The 18,281-nt window shown below is 31.2% G+C and overlaps 2 protein-coding genes across 2 annotated transcripts; both read right to left on the reverse strand.

Moving 5' to 3' along the window:
* Window positions 1–1,510: 1,510 nt before the first annotated feature.
* On the reverse strand, window positions 1,511–4,049 carry LOC142220491 (uncharacterized). Its single transcript, XM_075289668.1, has 2 exons — window positions 2,832–4,049; window positions 1,511–1,819 (listed from the first exon to the last, which is right to left on the reverse strand). The coding sequence occupies exons 1-2, from the start codon at window positions 3,871–3,873 to the stop codon at window positions 1,626–1,628; spliced, it is 1,236 nt and encodes a 411-aa protein (XP_075145783.1). The 5' UTR covers window positions 3,874–4,049; the 3' UTR covers window positions 1,511–1,625.
* Window positions 4,050–13,452: 9,403 nt separating this feature from the next.
* LOC142220492 (uncharacterized) lies at window positions 13,453–17,632 on the reverse strand. The gene is made up of 2 exons (XM_075289669.1): window positions 16,575–17,632; window positions 13,453–13,884 (listed from the first exon to the last, which is right to left on the reverse strand). Exons 1-2 carry the CDS (start codon window positions 17,599–17,601, stop codon window positions 13,691–13,693), a joined length of 1,221 nt encoding a protein of 406 aa, XP_075145784.1. The 5' UTR covers window positions 17,602–17,632; the 3' UTR covers window positions 13,453–13,690.
* Between the last annotated feature and the right edge of the window lie 649 nt (window positions 17,633–18,281).

Below are 18,281 nucleotides of genomic sequence, written 5' to 3' on the forward strand. Positions count from 1 at the left end.
TTTTCTATAGCAATAAAATTTTGACAAAATTTTCTATAAAAATAAAATTTTGACAAAATTTTCTATAGAAGTAAACTGTTGACAAAATTGTCAATAGAAATAAAATTTTGACAACATTTTCTATAGAAATAAAATTTGACAAAATTTCCTATATAAATAAAATTTTTACAAAATTGTCTATCGAAATAAAATTTTGACAACATTTTCTATAGAAATAATATGTTGACAACATTTTCTATAGAAATAAAATTTTGACAAAATTTTCTATAGAAATAAAAATATTGACAAAATTTTCTGTAGAAAATAATTTTGATAAAATTTTCTATAGAAATAAAATTTTGATAAAATTTTCTATAGTAATAAAATTTTGTCAAAATTTTCTATAAAAATAAAATTTTGACAAAATTTTCAGTAGAAATAAAATTTTGATAAAATTTTCTATAGAAATGAAAATTTGTCAAAATTATCTATAGAAATAAAATTTTGTCAAAATTTTCTATAGAAATAAAATTTTGACAAAATTTCCTATAGAAATAAAATTTTGACAAAATTTTCTGTATAAATAAAATTTTGATAAAATTTTCTATAGAAATAAAAATTTGTCAAAATTATCTATAGGAATAAAATTTTGTCAAACTTTTTTATAGAAGTAAAATTTTGACAAAATTTCCTATAGAAATAAAATTTTGATAAAATTTTCTATAGAAATAAAATGTTGACAAAATTTTCTGTAGAAAATAATTTTGATAAAACTTTCTATAGAAATAAAATTTTGATTAAATTTTCTATAGTAATAAATTTTTTTTCAAAATTTTCTGTAGAAAAAAAATGTTGACAAAATTTTCTGTAGAATTAAAATTTTGTCAAAAATTTCTATAGAAATAAAATTTTGACAAAATTTTCTATAGAAACAATGATTTGACAAAATTTTTTATAAAAATAAAATGTTGACAAAATTTTCCGTAGAAAATTTTGATAAAATTTTCTATGGAAATAAAATATTGATAAAATTTTCTATAGTATTACAATTTTGTCAAAATTTTCTATAGAAATAAAATGTTGACAAAATTTTCTGTAGAAAAAAAATTTTGATAAAATGTTATATAGAAATAAAATGCTGACAAATTTTCCTATAGAAATAAATTTTGATAAAATTTTCTATAGTAATAAAATTTTGACAAAATTTTCCATAGAAATAAAATGTTGACAAAATTGTCTATAGAAATAAAATTTTGACAAAATTTTCCATAGAAATAAAATGTTGACAAAATTTTCTATAGAAATAAAATTTTGACTAAATTTCTATGGAAATAAATTTTTACAAAATTTTCTGCAGAAATATTTTTTTTAGAAATTCTTAAAAAAAATCCAAATCAGTCTAGATTTAAATATACGTTTACTTTTCCAATAAAGTTAAATTGACTTTAGTGAAATAGAGGGGTAATTTTTTTGAGTGTAGGAAAACTTCCCTAACCAATAATTATTTCAACTCATTTAAAGACTATAAGAATATATTTTTTTGTCTTTTTTTTATTTCTTTAATACTACTCTCACAAAAAATGTGTATAATACGTGAAATACTTTTAACTTTAAAATACGTCTAACTTAAATAATAAAATATAAAACTATATTTCAAATGCTCCACGATAACATAACCATGGTAAAACAACTTCCAAATGTTGTATAAAACGATCATTGGAATAGAGAAGTTCTTTGAATTTTTGACTGGCTTCGGATTCGCTAACGAAATTATCAATGGAGGCTTCATTGGTGCCATCACAAAGTACGGCTGCCATTGTAATAATAACCGTCACAATACCTAAAAAAAATAATAAATTTGTGTAAAATTTAGATTAAGGATATAAATAAAAAACATTTATTCAGAGAAGGAATATGATCACCCCAAACATGTTTCAAGAGCAAATGGAACGTCTTTGTCGCAACCATGTTATTTTTTCTAAAATTATGTAACTGATTTCGGCAATCATGTATATGTTTGCCGAGAAAACAAAATTTTTCGTACAAAAATAAGACTTTGCTCTTAACACATGTTTGCAGTGGCACGAATGTGGCACAATTGAAATTAAATTTATGGGTCCTAATGTCCATAACAGAAATGGTCCGTAATTTCTTCAGAGAATTTTAGTGACGACGATATTTCACATTGGGTGTATGCGTCCTTCATAACATATAATTTAATCAATTTTGACGAAATTGAACGAGAGTGTAAGCCCATAGTTTCCGACAATAATACTTTTACAGATTTTTTAATTTTACCATCAAAATAATTTTTATGAAATTTTTTCTGAGTAGAAAGTCTAATCACACTCAAAAAAAAAATCGCTTCTGTAACATATAGCCCAAACACATTTTGTTTCAAGAATATATATTTTCACAATTGATCCAAACAAAATATTGTTTGTATTGCTCAAATATATTATGTTTCACCTTAGGCATACACTGGTAGGAAAATTTTTTAATGAAATTGTCCTTGTGTATATATATTTTTAAGGCGCCAATTGTTTACTTCCATGCATTTACTTGCAGCATATATGTTTATAGACTATTTCTAAATTAATATATGTTTGCATCCAAGCATATTATATTTACAAATATTTTATGTCCCAAACATAATATGTTCTAACATATTAACATATATATCCCAAACATGTGATGCTAGTTTATGAACATTGTATGCTTGCACTTAAAAATATTGTGATTAAAAATTTTTACACGCAAATAATTTAATAATTAATAATAATTAATTTTCACTTAACCTGACCAGAGGAATTACTTTGGTGGCCTAATCAATTTTCACAAATTCAACTTACCCCATATGCCTCCCCTTATGATCATTTGATGTAAATCCTTCAACGATGGCATAGGCTTTAGGTATCCCAATATCTTTAGATGGTGAATTAAATTTTCATGATAATAACGAATCATTTCATCGAAACGTTTCACTTTCAAATCCAATTGCGATGAAGATAAAAGAAAATACAATAAATCTTGGGCGGGGGATCCATAGGAGGGCATTTGGAAATCTATAAAATAAGTTTCCAACACTTTGCCATCTTTATCATATTGGAACATAATGTTATTGGACCAACAATCTCCATGATTGAGAACATTAAAATCCTTCTCGTTAATTTTAATTTCAGCAAATATCACTTTGACAAAATTTTCTGATAATTTCTTTAGTTCGGGATAGATATCTTGACAGTTTTTCAATTTTTTTGATGTATTCAAAACATGTTTTAGACCATCATTCAGCATTGGTTCCAAAAGACCTTTGCCTTCTTCACGAACCATGCCCTTGTGATAGAGTTGAGGAAATGGGCCATGCGTTTGAACCCAAACCGCTGAGGCTGCATGAAATTGAGCCATTTTCCGAAGGACACGTTTACAGTGATCCTCATCCAGACAATCCTGTCTCTTTACATTACGAAAGCCTCGACGACATAAATCTTCCAAAAGGATATATTCATCTTTCACAGGCAAATCGTAGGCCTCAGCTCCAAAACGTATAGCTATACTCTTATCACGATAGAGTTTTTCAAATTCTGGCACTATTTCACGATACATTCCAGCTTCGGTGGCAAACATATCCCATTTGATTAATTCCGTACGATACAGATCATTGTCGTGGGGTACCTTAAGCATTAGGGTATATTTTTCGATGTTTCCTGAATCCTGCAAGATACAGTCCACGTGAACCTTAAGCATAACAGTGGCATAATTTTCACCAGGAGCCAAGGCGGAGCGTACTGTGAAATTTTTTATGGCTTTGAAATTTTTCACATTATCCCGAAGAATTTTGGTGAAAAGTTCAGGCTTAATCCATGCAGGTATACTATAGGTGTCCTTGGACATTTTGGTGCTATAATTTTCAAAATCTTTTCCGCGACGCTTTTCTTAAACCGATTTTTGTAACCCTTTACCGTTTGCCTTTTAAATGATCACTGAAGAACTTACTATCGTAACTGGGCTAGGAAATAGAAAACCACTCCGATTGTATGGAATGCCAAGTAGCTAATGATTGTTGCCATTGATCGTTCATGACAGTTGCATGCCATTGACACTGACTTTCAGATGCATGAAACAAATCGCACAGTAGTTCCTCAACAAATTTATAATTATCCGTCGTAATTACATCGTAGCGGACCATCTATTCTGCATGTCAATGTGACGTTTAAAGATCCGAGAGCTAATGATACACATTGATGCGTTTTTATTTTTACAAAAAGTGATATAATAATAAAAGGCAAATATAAATGAGAAAATTTGCATTTGAAAACAGCAAAAAATATGGAATATTATTTTTTATGGGAATATAAAAAGTTATGAATGTACATTCGAAACTACTATTACAATGGACTGAATAGTCTAAGTGAGCCTGAAACTTAATCGGGCTGCCACTTTAACCTTTTAACCAACATTCAATACTAAAAAGGTCTACATTTTTTGAACCCTTGTAGGACTTCCATCGGCCATTCACCATCCTAATTGAAATTTCTTGCAGTTAGGCATTGCTGATTCCGACTCCCTTCCGTATTTGTATGACCAGCATCCATTATAGGTGAATACTGTACCACTTAAACATTTCGTTGAGAGATTTGCGGCAGTCTATGTTCGGAGGCTATACAAAGTTGTATGTATTAGCCAGTGTTGCCAGTATTGGGGATTTTTTCCCCAAATCGGGGATATTTTCTCGTGAATGGGGACAAAATTTCTGAGTTGGGGACTTGGGGATTTGGTGGGAAATTTCCATAAATTTGGGGATTTTTGTGGGGATTTTTTTTTTTCAAGAAATCGGTTTAATCTTTTTTAAAAAAATTTTATTTCTATAGCCAATTTTGTCAAAATTCTATTTCTATAGAAAATTTTGTCAAAATTTTTTTTCTATATAGAATATTTTGTCAAAATTTTATTTATATGTAGAAAATGTTTTCAACATTTTTTTCCATATACAAAATTTTGAAGTACCTCTGCAAAATCTACCAAAACATCAAAAATCCTACCAATCTACCAAATAATAAAAAAATTACCATTTCTGGTAGTATTCTACCAACTTTGGCAACGCGTCTACTACCCAAATTTATTACTTGAATATTTAGAAGCAAATTTTCGTACATAAATCCAAGGTTTTTGAATTCATATCTGCAGCATTAGTTTAGGTTAGGTTAGGTGGCAGCCCGATGTATCAGGCTCACTTAGACTATTCAGTCCATTGTGATACCACATTGGTGAACTTCTCTCTTATCACTGAGTGCTGCCCGATTCCATATCTCCAGCATTGGGAAGACGATCGAACCGTTTACAGGGTTAGTTTCATACTCGAACTAAACGCTATACAACAAGTATTGGCATAGCATTAAAATGCAAATAGAAAGAAATTAAGTGCACGAAATAAATTTCCATATTTTTTTTTTTTTTTTGCCTAACAGTTAACATTGTTTCATTAAGAATATTAAACTTTTCATTTAAAAAATAAAAACTAAAAACAAAAAATTACAAACCTGTATAGAACTAACCTGGTAAATGCAACATTTGGTATGACGCAAGCCAATTTCCTATCTTACTCAAGTTTATTTCTTTGATTACCAGTCTCTTGATGTTGTGGTTCGAAATCTGGATTTTATTGCAGTTTGCTGGATTTGACAAAATTTTAATTTTTAAGTTATTACTGATTTTCTACAGCGGAGCCTTTTGCTTTATTATTATTATTATTTTTTTTTTTTTCAAAAAAAAATTGTCAAAAATTGTTTTTGGGGACGAAAACATCATAATTTGGGGACAAGAGCCAGAAAAATACTTGCAACACTGGTATTAACACGGTGGTCGATATGTAATAACAAAGTAAAGCGCTATTTTTTTCGTTTTCTTGTTCAAAAGCAAAAAATTTCACAAAAATTTTAGGATCAGTTTAGATATGTTCGAAGTAGCTACCTTTGGATAAGCTGAACGCAATGGTCAATTCGGTACAAGGACCTGCCAATATCGCTTTCTAGACCGTGAGATCCAACGTAGCAAAAACGAGCCTCTAGATCTAACATCATACCTGGCAGGTCAGATCAGGATTCGTAGGTACTAAGGATTGATGGGTACCAAGAACCCGCGACCGTGGGTTTCTAGAGGGAGAGGTTACAAAAGAAAGCCTCTTAATCTGGCTGCATACTAGACAGGTCTGAATAGGATTCACGAGCATACTGTAGCTGACTTGGTGAGAAGCTACAAGGACTGATCTTGCAGATCGACCATCGCACATAACACCGGGCATAAAAGACCTCGTACGGCAGACGAAGGTAGTTTTTAGTTATCAGTGGTTGATAAAAGTTGCATTTTTAAAAAAGTGGTCACCGTTTTTACATCGGCTCGTGGCCGCCGAAAACTATGCTTTATAAATATAACTGCTTGGCAGTTTCTGTTGGTTGTGCGTTGGTGGATATAGCGATAATTGTGTGTTGATGACAATAATAGCCACGTAGACCAGTGGATAGTGTGTCTGCTTCGACCGAACACCAAATATTTTTTTTACGTTCATTGCAAAAATGTTCGGAAAATTCCGAAGTGAAAGAAATTGAAACTTCAAAATGTGTCTTATTAAAGACTTAAGGGCAGAAAAGAACATTGTTTGATATAAACGAAATGGAAGGTGATTTTGGATGTAATTATACCCTGCGCCACACTGTGGAACAGAGTATTGTAAGTTAGTGCATATGTTTGCAACACCCAGAAGGAAACGAGATAGACACATGGTGTCTTTGGCAATAATGCTCAGGGTGGGTCCTTGAGTTGATCTAGCCATGTCCGTCTGTCCGCCCGTCCGTCTGTCTGTGAACACATTTTTGTGATCAAAGTCTAGGTCGCAGTTTTAGTCCAATCGACTTCAAATTTGGCACAAGTTTTTGTTTTGGGTCAGAATAGAAACCTATTGATTTTAGAAGAAATCGGTTCAGATTTAGATATAGCTTCCATAGATATCTTTCGCCCGATATGCACTTATATGGAACCAGAAGCCAGAGTTTTATCCTGATTTGCTTGACATTTTGCACAGGGAGAACAATTAGTACTATATTCAAGTGTGCCGAATTTGATTGAAATCGGTTCAGATTTAGATATAGCTCCCATATATATCTTTCGCCCGATATTGACTGATATGGCCCCAGAAGCCAGATTTTTACTCTAATTTGCTTGAAATTTTGCACAAGGAGAACAATTAGTACTATAGTCAAGTGCGCCTAATTTGATTGAAATCGGTTCAGATTTAGATATAGCCCATATATATCTTTCGCCCGCTTTGGACTTATATAGCCCCAGAAGCCAGAGTTTAAGTCCAATTTGGTTGAAATTTTGCACTAGGAGTACAATTAGTAGAGTAGTCAAGTGTGCTAAATTGTATTGCAATCTGTTCAGATTTAGATATAGATCCCATATATATCTTTCGCCCGATTTTCCGTCATATGATCCCATAGTTCAAAGTTGTAGTGCGATTTACGTGAAATTTTGCACAGAGAGTAGAAGGATATAATATATTCGGCCCCGCCCGATTTTAGACTTTCCTTACTAGTTTTTTAATGCAAAAATAAAAATTTTTTAACAAAAAAAAATTTTTTTTTGGTGATAAAAGTTTGAAATTTCCGAAGAAATTCAAAAAACTCTAATATAAGAAAAACATTTTCGGTACATGTTTTCCACACCTTTTTGTTTTCTTTGCGTGTATGTACCGCCTACTTCAACCAACAATTAGCTTTTTCGGTAAGTGTACCGCATTCTAGATTCAGTCGTAACGTATTTAATTGTTTTATTGAATATAATTTATTATCACTAATCCATATATGGTACATAATTACAATCTATAATATAATTGGTTTTAGGGTTCCCACGAGCCCGTGCATATATGATATAATTAGAATGTATGTGATTTTATTACTGTTGACTATATTTAATAACAACAAGTAAAGGGTGATTCTTTTGAGGTTAGGATTTTCATGCATTAGTATTTGACAGATCACGTGGGATTTCAGACATGGTGTCAAAGAGAAAGATGCTCAGTATGCTTTGACATTTCATCATGAATAGACTTACGATCTGCCACAACGTCGAATTTTCAGTGAATGGGCCCTAGAAAAGTTGGCAGAAAATCCGCTTTTTTATCGACAAATTTTGTTCAGCGATGAGGCTCATTTCTGGTTGAATGGCTACGTAAATAAGCAAAATTGCCGCATTTGGAGTGAAGAGCAACCAGAAGCCGTTCAAGAACTGCCCATGCATCCCGAAAAATGCACTGTTTGGTGTGGTTTGTACGCTGGTGGAATCATTGGACCGTATTTTTTCAAAGATGCTGTTGGACGCAACGTTACGGTGAATGGCGATCGCTATCGTTCGATGCTAACAAACTTTTTGTTGCCAAAAATGGAAGAACTGAACTTGGTTGACATGTGGTTTCAACAAGATGGCGCTACATGCCACACAGCTCGCGATTCTATGGCCATTTTGAGGGAAAACTTCGGAGAACAATTCATCTCAAGAAATGGACCGGTAAGTTGGCCACCAAGATCATGCGATTTGACGCCTTTAGACTATTTTTTGTGGGGCTACGTCAAGTCTAAAGTCTACAGAAATAAGCCAGCAACTATTCCAGCTTTGGAAGACAACATTTCCGAAGAAATTCGGGCTATTCCGGCCGAAATGCTCGAAAAAGTTGCCCAAAATTGGACTTTCCGAATGGACCACCTAAGACGCAGCCGCGGTCAACATTTAAATGAAATTATCTTCAAAAAGTAAATGTCATGGACCAATCTAACGTTTCAAATAAAGAACCGATGAGATTTTGCAAATTTTATGCGTTTTTTTTTAAAAAAAAGTTATCAAGCTCTTAACAAATCACCCTTTATATACGGCCGTAAGTTCGGCCAGGCCGAATCTTATGTACCCTCCACCATGGATTGCATAGAAACTTTTACTAAAGACTGTCATCCACAATCGAATTACTTGGGTTGCGGTCGATGGCAAGACATCTTAAAACTTCTTAACATCATCTTCTAAATTGTAAGTTAGTCCATGCGGGATATATAGTAGACAAAAGAAAGGTCGATTAAATACGTATATATTCAGTTCTTTACCGGTATATATAGGGAAGAAATAATTACGAACCGATATGAAATTTTGTGCGGTAATTATAGAGCCAGAATTGAAATATGGCGGTCGCTTTATATGGGGGCTATATACAATTATGAACACGAGTCGACCAAAACTGGCAGATTTTTTACTGTTTGGTAGATTGGTAGAATTCCTGATGTTTTAGAAATTTTGCAAAATAGTCCTCTCCAATTATGAAATGCTTCATAAATTTTCTATAGAAATAACATTTTGACAAAATTTTCTACAGAAATAAAATTGTGACAAAATTTTCTAAAGGAATAAAATTTTGACAAAATTTTCTAAAGAAATAAATTTTTGACAAAATTTTGTATAGAATTTATTTTTTGACGAAATTTCCTAAATACATAAAATGTTGACAAAATTTTCTATAGAACTAAAATTTTCTATCGAAATATAAAATGTTGACTAAATTTTCTATGGCAATAAAATGTTGGTAGATTATTTTTGGCTGGAGTGGCAATCGTGATTTTTCTGTGATTGGGGATTGGTTTATATGATATAGATCGATACGGACCACTTTTGGCATGGTTGGTATCGGCCACACATTAGCGAAATGTCCTAAATTTAAACCGGATCGAATGAATTTTGCTCCTTCAGGAGGCACAGGAGTTCAAATCTGGGTATCGGTTTATATGGTTTCTATATATCATTATGAACCGATATGGACCAATTTTCGAATGGTTGTTAGAGACCATATACTAACACCACGTATTAAGTTTCCACCGGATCGGATGAAATTTGCTTCTCTTAGAAACTCCGCAAGCCAAATCTGGGGATCAGGTTATATGGGGGCTATATATAATTATGGACCGATGTGGACCAATTTTCGCGTGGTTGTTAGAGATCATATACCAACACTATGTACCAAATTTCAGCCGGATCGGGTGAAATTTGCTTCTCTTTGAGACTCCCCAAGCTAAATCTGGGGATCGGTTTATATGGGGGCTATATATAATTATGGACCGATGTGAACTAATTTTCGCGTGGTTGTTAGAGACCATATACCAACTCCATGTACCAAATTTCAGCCAGATCAGATGAAATATGCTTCTCCTGGAGGCTCCCCAAGCCAAATGTGGGGGTCCGTTTATATGGAGGCTATATGGACCGATTTGGACCAATTTTTGCATGGCTGTGAGGGACCATATACTAACACCATGTAGCAGAGACCATATACCAACATCATGTACTAAATTTCAGACGGATCGAATAAAATTTGCTTCTCTTTGAAGCTCCGCAAGCCAAATCTGGGGATCGGTTTATATGGGGGCTATATATAATTATGGACCGATGTGGACCAATTTCCGCGTGGTTGTTAGAGATCATATACCAACACTATGTGCCAAATTTCAGCCGGATCGAGTGAAATTTGCTTCTCTTTGAGGCTCCGCAAGCTAAATCTGGGGTTTATATGGGGCTATAATATATATAATAATGGACCGATGTGAACTAATTTTCGCGTGGTTGTTAGAGACCATATACCAAAACTATGTACCAAATTTCAACCAGATTGGATGAAGTTTGCTCCTCCAAGAGGCTCCGCAAGTGGTCCGTAAAAGTGGTCCGATATGGCCCATTTGTGCCAAGTTTCAAGTCGATAGCTTGTTTCGTTCGGAAGTTAGCGTGATTTCAACAGACAGACGGACGGACATGCTTAGATCGACTAAGAATTTCACCACGACCCAGAATATATATACTTTATGGGATCTTAGAGCAATATTTCGATGTGTTACAAACGGAATGACAAAGTTAATATATCCCCCATCCTATGGTGGAGGGTATAAAAAAACATCCGTATTAAAACAAAATTTTCGTAACTATGATGTGATAGTTTCTATTATAATGAGGCGCTGTTCTCACAGCTGATTAGAGAGTGTAAATAAATTTAATATGACCGAATTTTTATTCAAAACGTTTGAAAAATATTGCGTGCCTATAATTGAATTGAATTTCCATTTCTTCTCTGTATACAAAGTCACAAAGAAAGTGATAATAATCATCATCATCAATAATATTTTAATTATATACTGGTTTATAAAACGATTTAGTATTCATAAATATATTTTTAATTGGTAAGAAACTGAAAGAAATTAAAAAAAACCCAAACCTGTTTTATCAATTACCGCCATCATCAGAGCTATTCGGATAATACAACATGTAGTAACATCAATTGGACAAGGTAATTTAGAATAACAGAGTAAGGATTATTCAACGGACACAATAAATGCACCAGAATCGTATATATTTTTCGCGTCGATTGTGAAATAAAGAGAGGATTTCACCCTTATTTGAGATTTACTTAAACTTTACAGGAAGCCTAAAAGAGGTCCTGCGGATAAAGATGGCTATTATTTTGAGGCTTTACTTCTTTGGATGTAGACCTTTTCGCTATCCACTTTCCCTTTTTTCCTTGCAAAGAAGTAAATTTGTGATTTGATATCCCAGAAAAAAATGGAAGTTCTTCTAAAGGCACAACTTTAAAAGCACTTCGAAAAATGTCCTCCCAAAGATGTTCTTTATTTTAACTGCAGAGGAAGTTCAATTGAGTCGGTTTTTTTATAACTCGCTTTTTTCATATTTTTAATAGGAAATTAAAAATTTTTTTGTTTAAAATGGGTTAATAACAGTTAAGATATTAATAAAATTGTACAAATTATTAAAATTTTGCCGAAAACAATGCTAAATACTTTCTAGAAAAATTGCGATTTTTTGTACAACATTTGATGTTAAACATTTCAAACACGCGTTATAATCTTTAAGAATCATAAAAAATTTTTAAGAATTACTTATTTGTCAAAATATCACAAAATTTCTTAATTCTCATCCAAAACACTGAATTGGAATCACATCTTAAGAAGTGATGCAAATTCCTTTCAACGGCTGTTGAAATGGTGGACATCCGTCCTGTGATAAGTTAAATTAATCGCTTCTGTGCCAATTTGGCACCATTTCCGGGTCCAAAAAGAACATAATTAAGTGCTTTGACCTACAAATGAGTATCATAACATGAAAAAAAAAAATTTTTGGGCTAAGGTCAACTTGACTTTAATAATTCATAAAAATTCTTTAAAATTAATGAAATTGTCTTTAAATTTGTTGCCTTTTTGCATCTTGACTACAAAGCAAAAATCTTTCAAATATAGGACATGTTTTCAACACTTTATTTTAAACACTTTTTTACTTAAAAAATAGCATAATTTCTACTGGAAGTCGAGTCTGAATTTGGAAAATAAAGTTGTCATTAACTCGATTTTAAAGGACTTTCATAGCATATGAAAAAACGAATAATTAAAATGTGCTTCCTAGAAGCAAATACACAAAACCCAAATTTAAAAGAGAATTGTGTCTTAAAAATATCCTTACTTGTATTGTCCACTTGGTTCGGAATCAATACCAAAAACGTTTAAAGTAAAGACAAAACCTTTGGAACAGGGTATGCTTTTTTCAGTCTAGGGCGGCGACTGATACTAAATTTCAGCCTCCGGCGGCGGCAGCTTTAGGCCAAATCGATATAAATATGTCTATTCAGCGGCGGACAATTATCCATTATAAAATCAATTTGAAGTTATTCGAATGGTAATTAAATTATTTGTACAACTAATCGTACAATAAAATTCACATTTTATTCAAATTTTCTTAGCTAAATTTTTGCAAAATTATTATACTAGCTTGAAATTGATTAATTGTGGAGGGAAGGTTCCACATTTTGGCAAAAAATACGACAATTATTAAAACATTTTTCTGATTTAAACCGAAATTTTTGATTAATTGACGGCTAAATTTTAATCGAGATGAGTCGACGTATTCAACGGCGGCGACTGAAATCGGCGGCGCGACTCGGCGGCTTCATCTCTGCTCCAAATAGGTTGAATATTTATAAAGTCTTAGGGAAGCCTTTCAAATTGGATTTGAAATTTCTAATTATTTGTAGACTTCGCATTGCGAGATGAATCACGCACCTGCAAATAAATTTTTGGCAAAAATAAATTTCGATGAATTTTCTTCAACCTCTTATCCGATTTCCCCTGGCTAGCTCAGTCGTTAGAGCATGAGACTCTTAATCTCAGGGTCGTTGGTTCGAGCCCCATATTTGGCGCCATTCTGTAATGGTATATTTTTATTTTCATTAAAAAAAATATATAAACATTAATACGGCTAGGACTCGCCGGATTGGTCGGGGTTCCTGTCTGATTTACCATCATAACAATACTTGTCCAGGTTGTTTCTCTGAAATTATTTGAATTCAACCCCAGTGATGGGGATAGATACAATCATATGGTTGACAACTTTTGTAATTCCATATAAATATTTATTAATACTAAGTATGATATAACAATACTTTTATAGTTTATATAAATATTTTTTAATTTAACACAAATAAAAAAACTTAACAACTACATAATAATTATAAACTATTCAATATAGTATAAGAGGAATTTTAATTTTCTTGAGATAATTTCATTATTTTAGAAAATATTTCACATAAAATGTGTTGTTAATATTATCCTATATATTGTTTTTTATTTCAATAATCAAAAAAGCCTTTGTAGTACATCCAGGGCATTGTCAATTCCAAATGTTTTTGTATAAGTTCTTCCTTGAGGACAAGGGCCTTAGCCTCAATACTTTCTTCCGAATCACCCACAAGATTATCTAAAGTTGCTGATTCCACAGGATTTGCCAAAGCAGCGGGCATTATGCTAAATGCAGCAAATGTTCCTGGAAATATTTATTAAGAAAAAAATTTAAATATATACATAGTATAGTACAATTCCAACTGGATTCGGGAAGGAAAATTTTCATAACAAAAAGGATGAGTTATGTATCACTAGGGCGGTTGGCACAGGTGGTAGAATTCTACCGAAATTTGTTGATGTTTTACTGTATAGAAATAGAATTTTGATAAAATTTTCTATAGAAATAAAATGTTCTATAGAAATAAAATTTTGACAAAATTTTCTATTGAAGTAAAATTTTGAAGTAAAATTTTGGCAAAATTTTCTATAAAGCTGAGATCAAAACAACAAATATGATTGAAGTACAAACCCACAATAAAAAACAAAACACGAATAAAGTAAGAGGAAGCACGCTCAAAATAAACCCAGCCAACTGCACTCAAATCGATGATTTGATGGTGGCAAAGGAAAAGAGAAATGTTTGTATGAATTTATTACGGCATAAGCCTAAGGCTATCATAAACCTTTTTTCGGAAGGTTCAACTGTGGTTCACCATGGGCTTAGTGAACTGCCTGAATTTATTCTGATAATTGGTTGATAGTTTTGCTGCAAGTAGAGGATGTTGATGGGGAATGTGGTAATTCCGAAACGTGCGTCCATCCCACCATCTTGCAGTCTATAGGGCTTTGCCAAAATAAATTTGACAAACATTCTTTTCCTCTGTTGGTTAAGGTACTCTTGTAGTTTAGTCAACACAATGGTGTTAAAGCTGAGATCAAAACAAGAAATACAATTTTGACAAAATTTTCTATAGAAGTAAAATTTTGTCTAAATTTCCTATAAAAATAAAATTTTGACAAAATTTTCTATAGAAATACAATTTAACAAATTTTTCACTAGGAATACATTTTTGACTAAATTTTCTCTAGGATTAAATTTTTGACTAAATTTTCTCTAGGATTGAAATGTTGACACAATTTCTAAAGAAATAACATTTTGACAAAATTTTCTCTGGGAAATAAAATTTTGACAAAATTTTCTATAAAAATAAAATTTTAACAAATTTTTCCATAGAAATAAAATTTTGACAAAAGTTTCTATAGAAATAAAATTTTGACAAAATTTTCTATAGAAATAAAATTTTGACAAAATTTTCTATAGAAGTAAAATTTTGACAAAAATTTTTTATAGAAGTCAAATTTTGAAAAAAAAAATTATAGAAGTAAAATTTTGATAAAAATTTTTTATAAAAATAAAATTTTGACAAAATTTTCTATATAAATAAAATTTTGACAAAATTATCTATAGAAATAAAATTTTAACAAAATTTTCTATAGAAATAACATTTTAACAAAATTTTCTATAGAAATAAAATTTTGCCAAATTTTCTATAGAAGTAAAATTTTTTATAGAAGTCAAATTTTGAAAAAAAAAATTTTATAGAAGTAAAATTTTGACAAAAATTTTTTATATAAATAAAATTTTGACAAAATTTTCTGTATAAATAAAATTTTGACAAAATTTTCTATAGAAGTAAACTTTTGACAAAATTTTCTATAGAAATACAATTTGACAAATTTTTCTCTAGGAATAAATTTTTGATTAAATTTTCACTATGAATAAAATGTTGACAACATTCTCTCTAAAAAAAATTTTGACAAATTTTTCCATAGAAATAAAATTTTTACAAAATGTTCTCAGGAATAAAGATTTGACAAAATTTTCTCTAGGAATGCAATTTTGACAAAATTGTCTCTAGGATTAAAACGTTGACACAATTTTCTAAAGAAATAAAATTTTGACAAAATTTTCTCTAGGAATACATTTTTGACAAAATTTTCTCTAGGAATAATATTTTGACAAATGTTTCCATGTAAATAAAAAGTTGACAAATTTTTCCATAGAAATAAAATTTTGACAAAATTTTTTCTAGGAATAAATTTTTGACAAAATTTTCTCTAGGAATAACATTTTGAAAAAGTTTTCTACTGAAATAAAATTTTTATAAAATTTTCTATACAAATAAAATTTTAACAAAATTTTCTATGAAATAAATTTTTGTTGACAAAATTTTCTATGGAAATAAAATTTTGACAAAATTTTCTATAGAAATAAAATTTATACAAAATTTTTTATAGAAAGAAAATGTTGAATTTGACAAAATTTTCTATGAAATAAAATTTCGACAAAATTTTCTATAGAATTTTTTTTTTTTAAATATTTTTACAAAATTTTCTATAAAATATTGATTAAATTAAATATTAAATATTAATTAAATTTAATATTAAGATATCATCTTAAAAAAAGTTTAATTTTCATTTTAGGTCTTACTATCCATCATAAGTAAGTTCTCCCTTTTCCATTTTGGGTAAGTTCTCCCTATGCCATTATTGGTAAGTTCGTCAATTTTATTATTTTATCGGTAAACGTATACATGCTTGTCGAAATCAGATACATAATGTCCGAGAAAACAACATGTTCCATGTTTACCGTACGAAAATAAAATTTTGCCCTTGAAACATGTCTAGGGTGATTATATATCTTCTCTGGGCGCTTATGGTACAAAAATGTAGACAATTGACAACAAAGGCTCACGGAATTTTCGGTAGCAAAAATACCAATGTATATCAAATGGGTAGCGGAAATTTCGTTTGAGGTGCATACCGGCCTTTAACATATCTTTTACTGTATCCCCTATCCCTAACTAAATTTCCTTTGGGCACCAAACTTACCATAGGCTTTAGCCTCATATATGCCTTTGTGAATTTCTCCCAGTGTTGGTAAGGGTTTGGAATATTTCAATAGCTTCAAATGCTCAATCAAATTATCGTGATAATATTTTATCAATTCATCAAAACGGGTCACTTTCAAATCCAATTGAGTTGATGTTACCATAAAATAAATGAGATCTTCACCGGGTGAAGCATATCGCATCATTTGATAGTCAATCATGTAAGCATCTTTGATTTGTTTATGCTCATCGTGTTGATACATAATATTATTGCACCAAAAATCTCCATGATTCAGGACATTAAATTGATTGGGATTGTGAGCGATTTTTCCCAGTAGAAATTCAGGATAATTTTCACCAAGCTTTTGCAATTGTTTATAGTAGGCATCATTGTTTTTCATATCCTTTACAGCTTTTAGAACATTCTGTATGGCAGCACTGCCCATAGCCCGAACCAAAGGTTCTCCATCTGGATTTATGGAACCCTTAAAGTAGATTTCATTATAGGGACCCTTGCGTTCAACACGAACTGCCGAAACAGCATGCCATTGGGCTAATTTCTTTAAAGTGAATTTACAGTGATTCATATCCAAGGATTTTTGTCGATTCATATTTCGAAATCCCATAGCATTTAAATCCTCCAGCAGGAGATATTCGTGTTCCACTGGCAATTCATAGATCTTAGGACCAAAACGCACTTCCAAACCGGCCTCACGATACATTTCCTCAAAATCAGGTATGAAGACGCGATACACTTCGGTTTCCTTATTGAAGACATTCCATTTATAGAAGAGAGTATTGTAGAGATCATTATTGTGGGACACCTTCAAGAAGTAGGTTTGAGTATGCAACGAATAATCCGTCAACATAACCTTCAACTCCACCTTAAGAGCCAATGCCACATAATTCTCACCGGGACCTAAAGCATCGTAGACCTTAAACGATTTTATTTCTTTATACTTGGGCACTGATTCTTTTAGAACATTTTCGAAAATGTTTGCCTCTATCCAATTCGGTATGTGAGACATTGCACTTGCTTCGCGTTAGATAGTCTAAAACGAACTAAAAGCCCATTGCAAATTTTTTGATATTTTTACAAATATAAAACTTTTAATTTTTTTTGTATTCACAAAAATCGTGTTGACTGGTTATAGTCATCCAAAATGTTCATATGATAAAAAGAAGAAACAATTTACACAACCAAAAAAAAAAACGCATACTAATCTTAACTAACTTGTTTCATTAGAAGTACATTTTTTTATCGAATAGGCTTGTATGGAGTATCAGGCTTACACCGACGGAAAAGACTGTTTTTCATATGTTTCGGTGTAAAAATTATATGTTTGGTACTCACATTTTTAGCACAAAATTTTAAGTACAAGCATATAATTTTCATAAACTATGTATAACATTTTTGGGACACATATGTTAAAACATATTATATTTGTGACATTACATTTTCTCAAATGTAATGTCGTTGAATGCCAACATATATTAATTTAGAAATTTCGTGTGAGCATATATATATTTTTAGAATAAATGTTTGGGAGGTAATATTCAAATTAAAAATTACAAACATATTTTTTATTTGTATACATATAAAATATATACAAGAAAATACGTTTGTGAGTATATGTTACAGAGGAGCGATTTTTTTTTTTTTTTTTTTGAGGGTATAGTCTTGATTCCTTTCACAGCAATGCACAGT

The sequence above is a fragment of the Haematobia irritans genome, chromosome 1 (genome assembly GCF_050003625.1).
Source record: "Haematobia irritans isolate KBUSLIRL chromosome 1, ASM5000362v1, whole genome shotgun sequence".
NCBI classification, from domain to species: Eukaryota; Metazoa; Arthropoda; class Insecta; order Diptera; family Muscidae; genus Haematobia; species Haematobia irritans.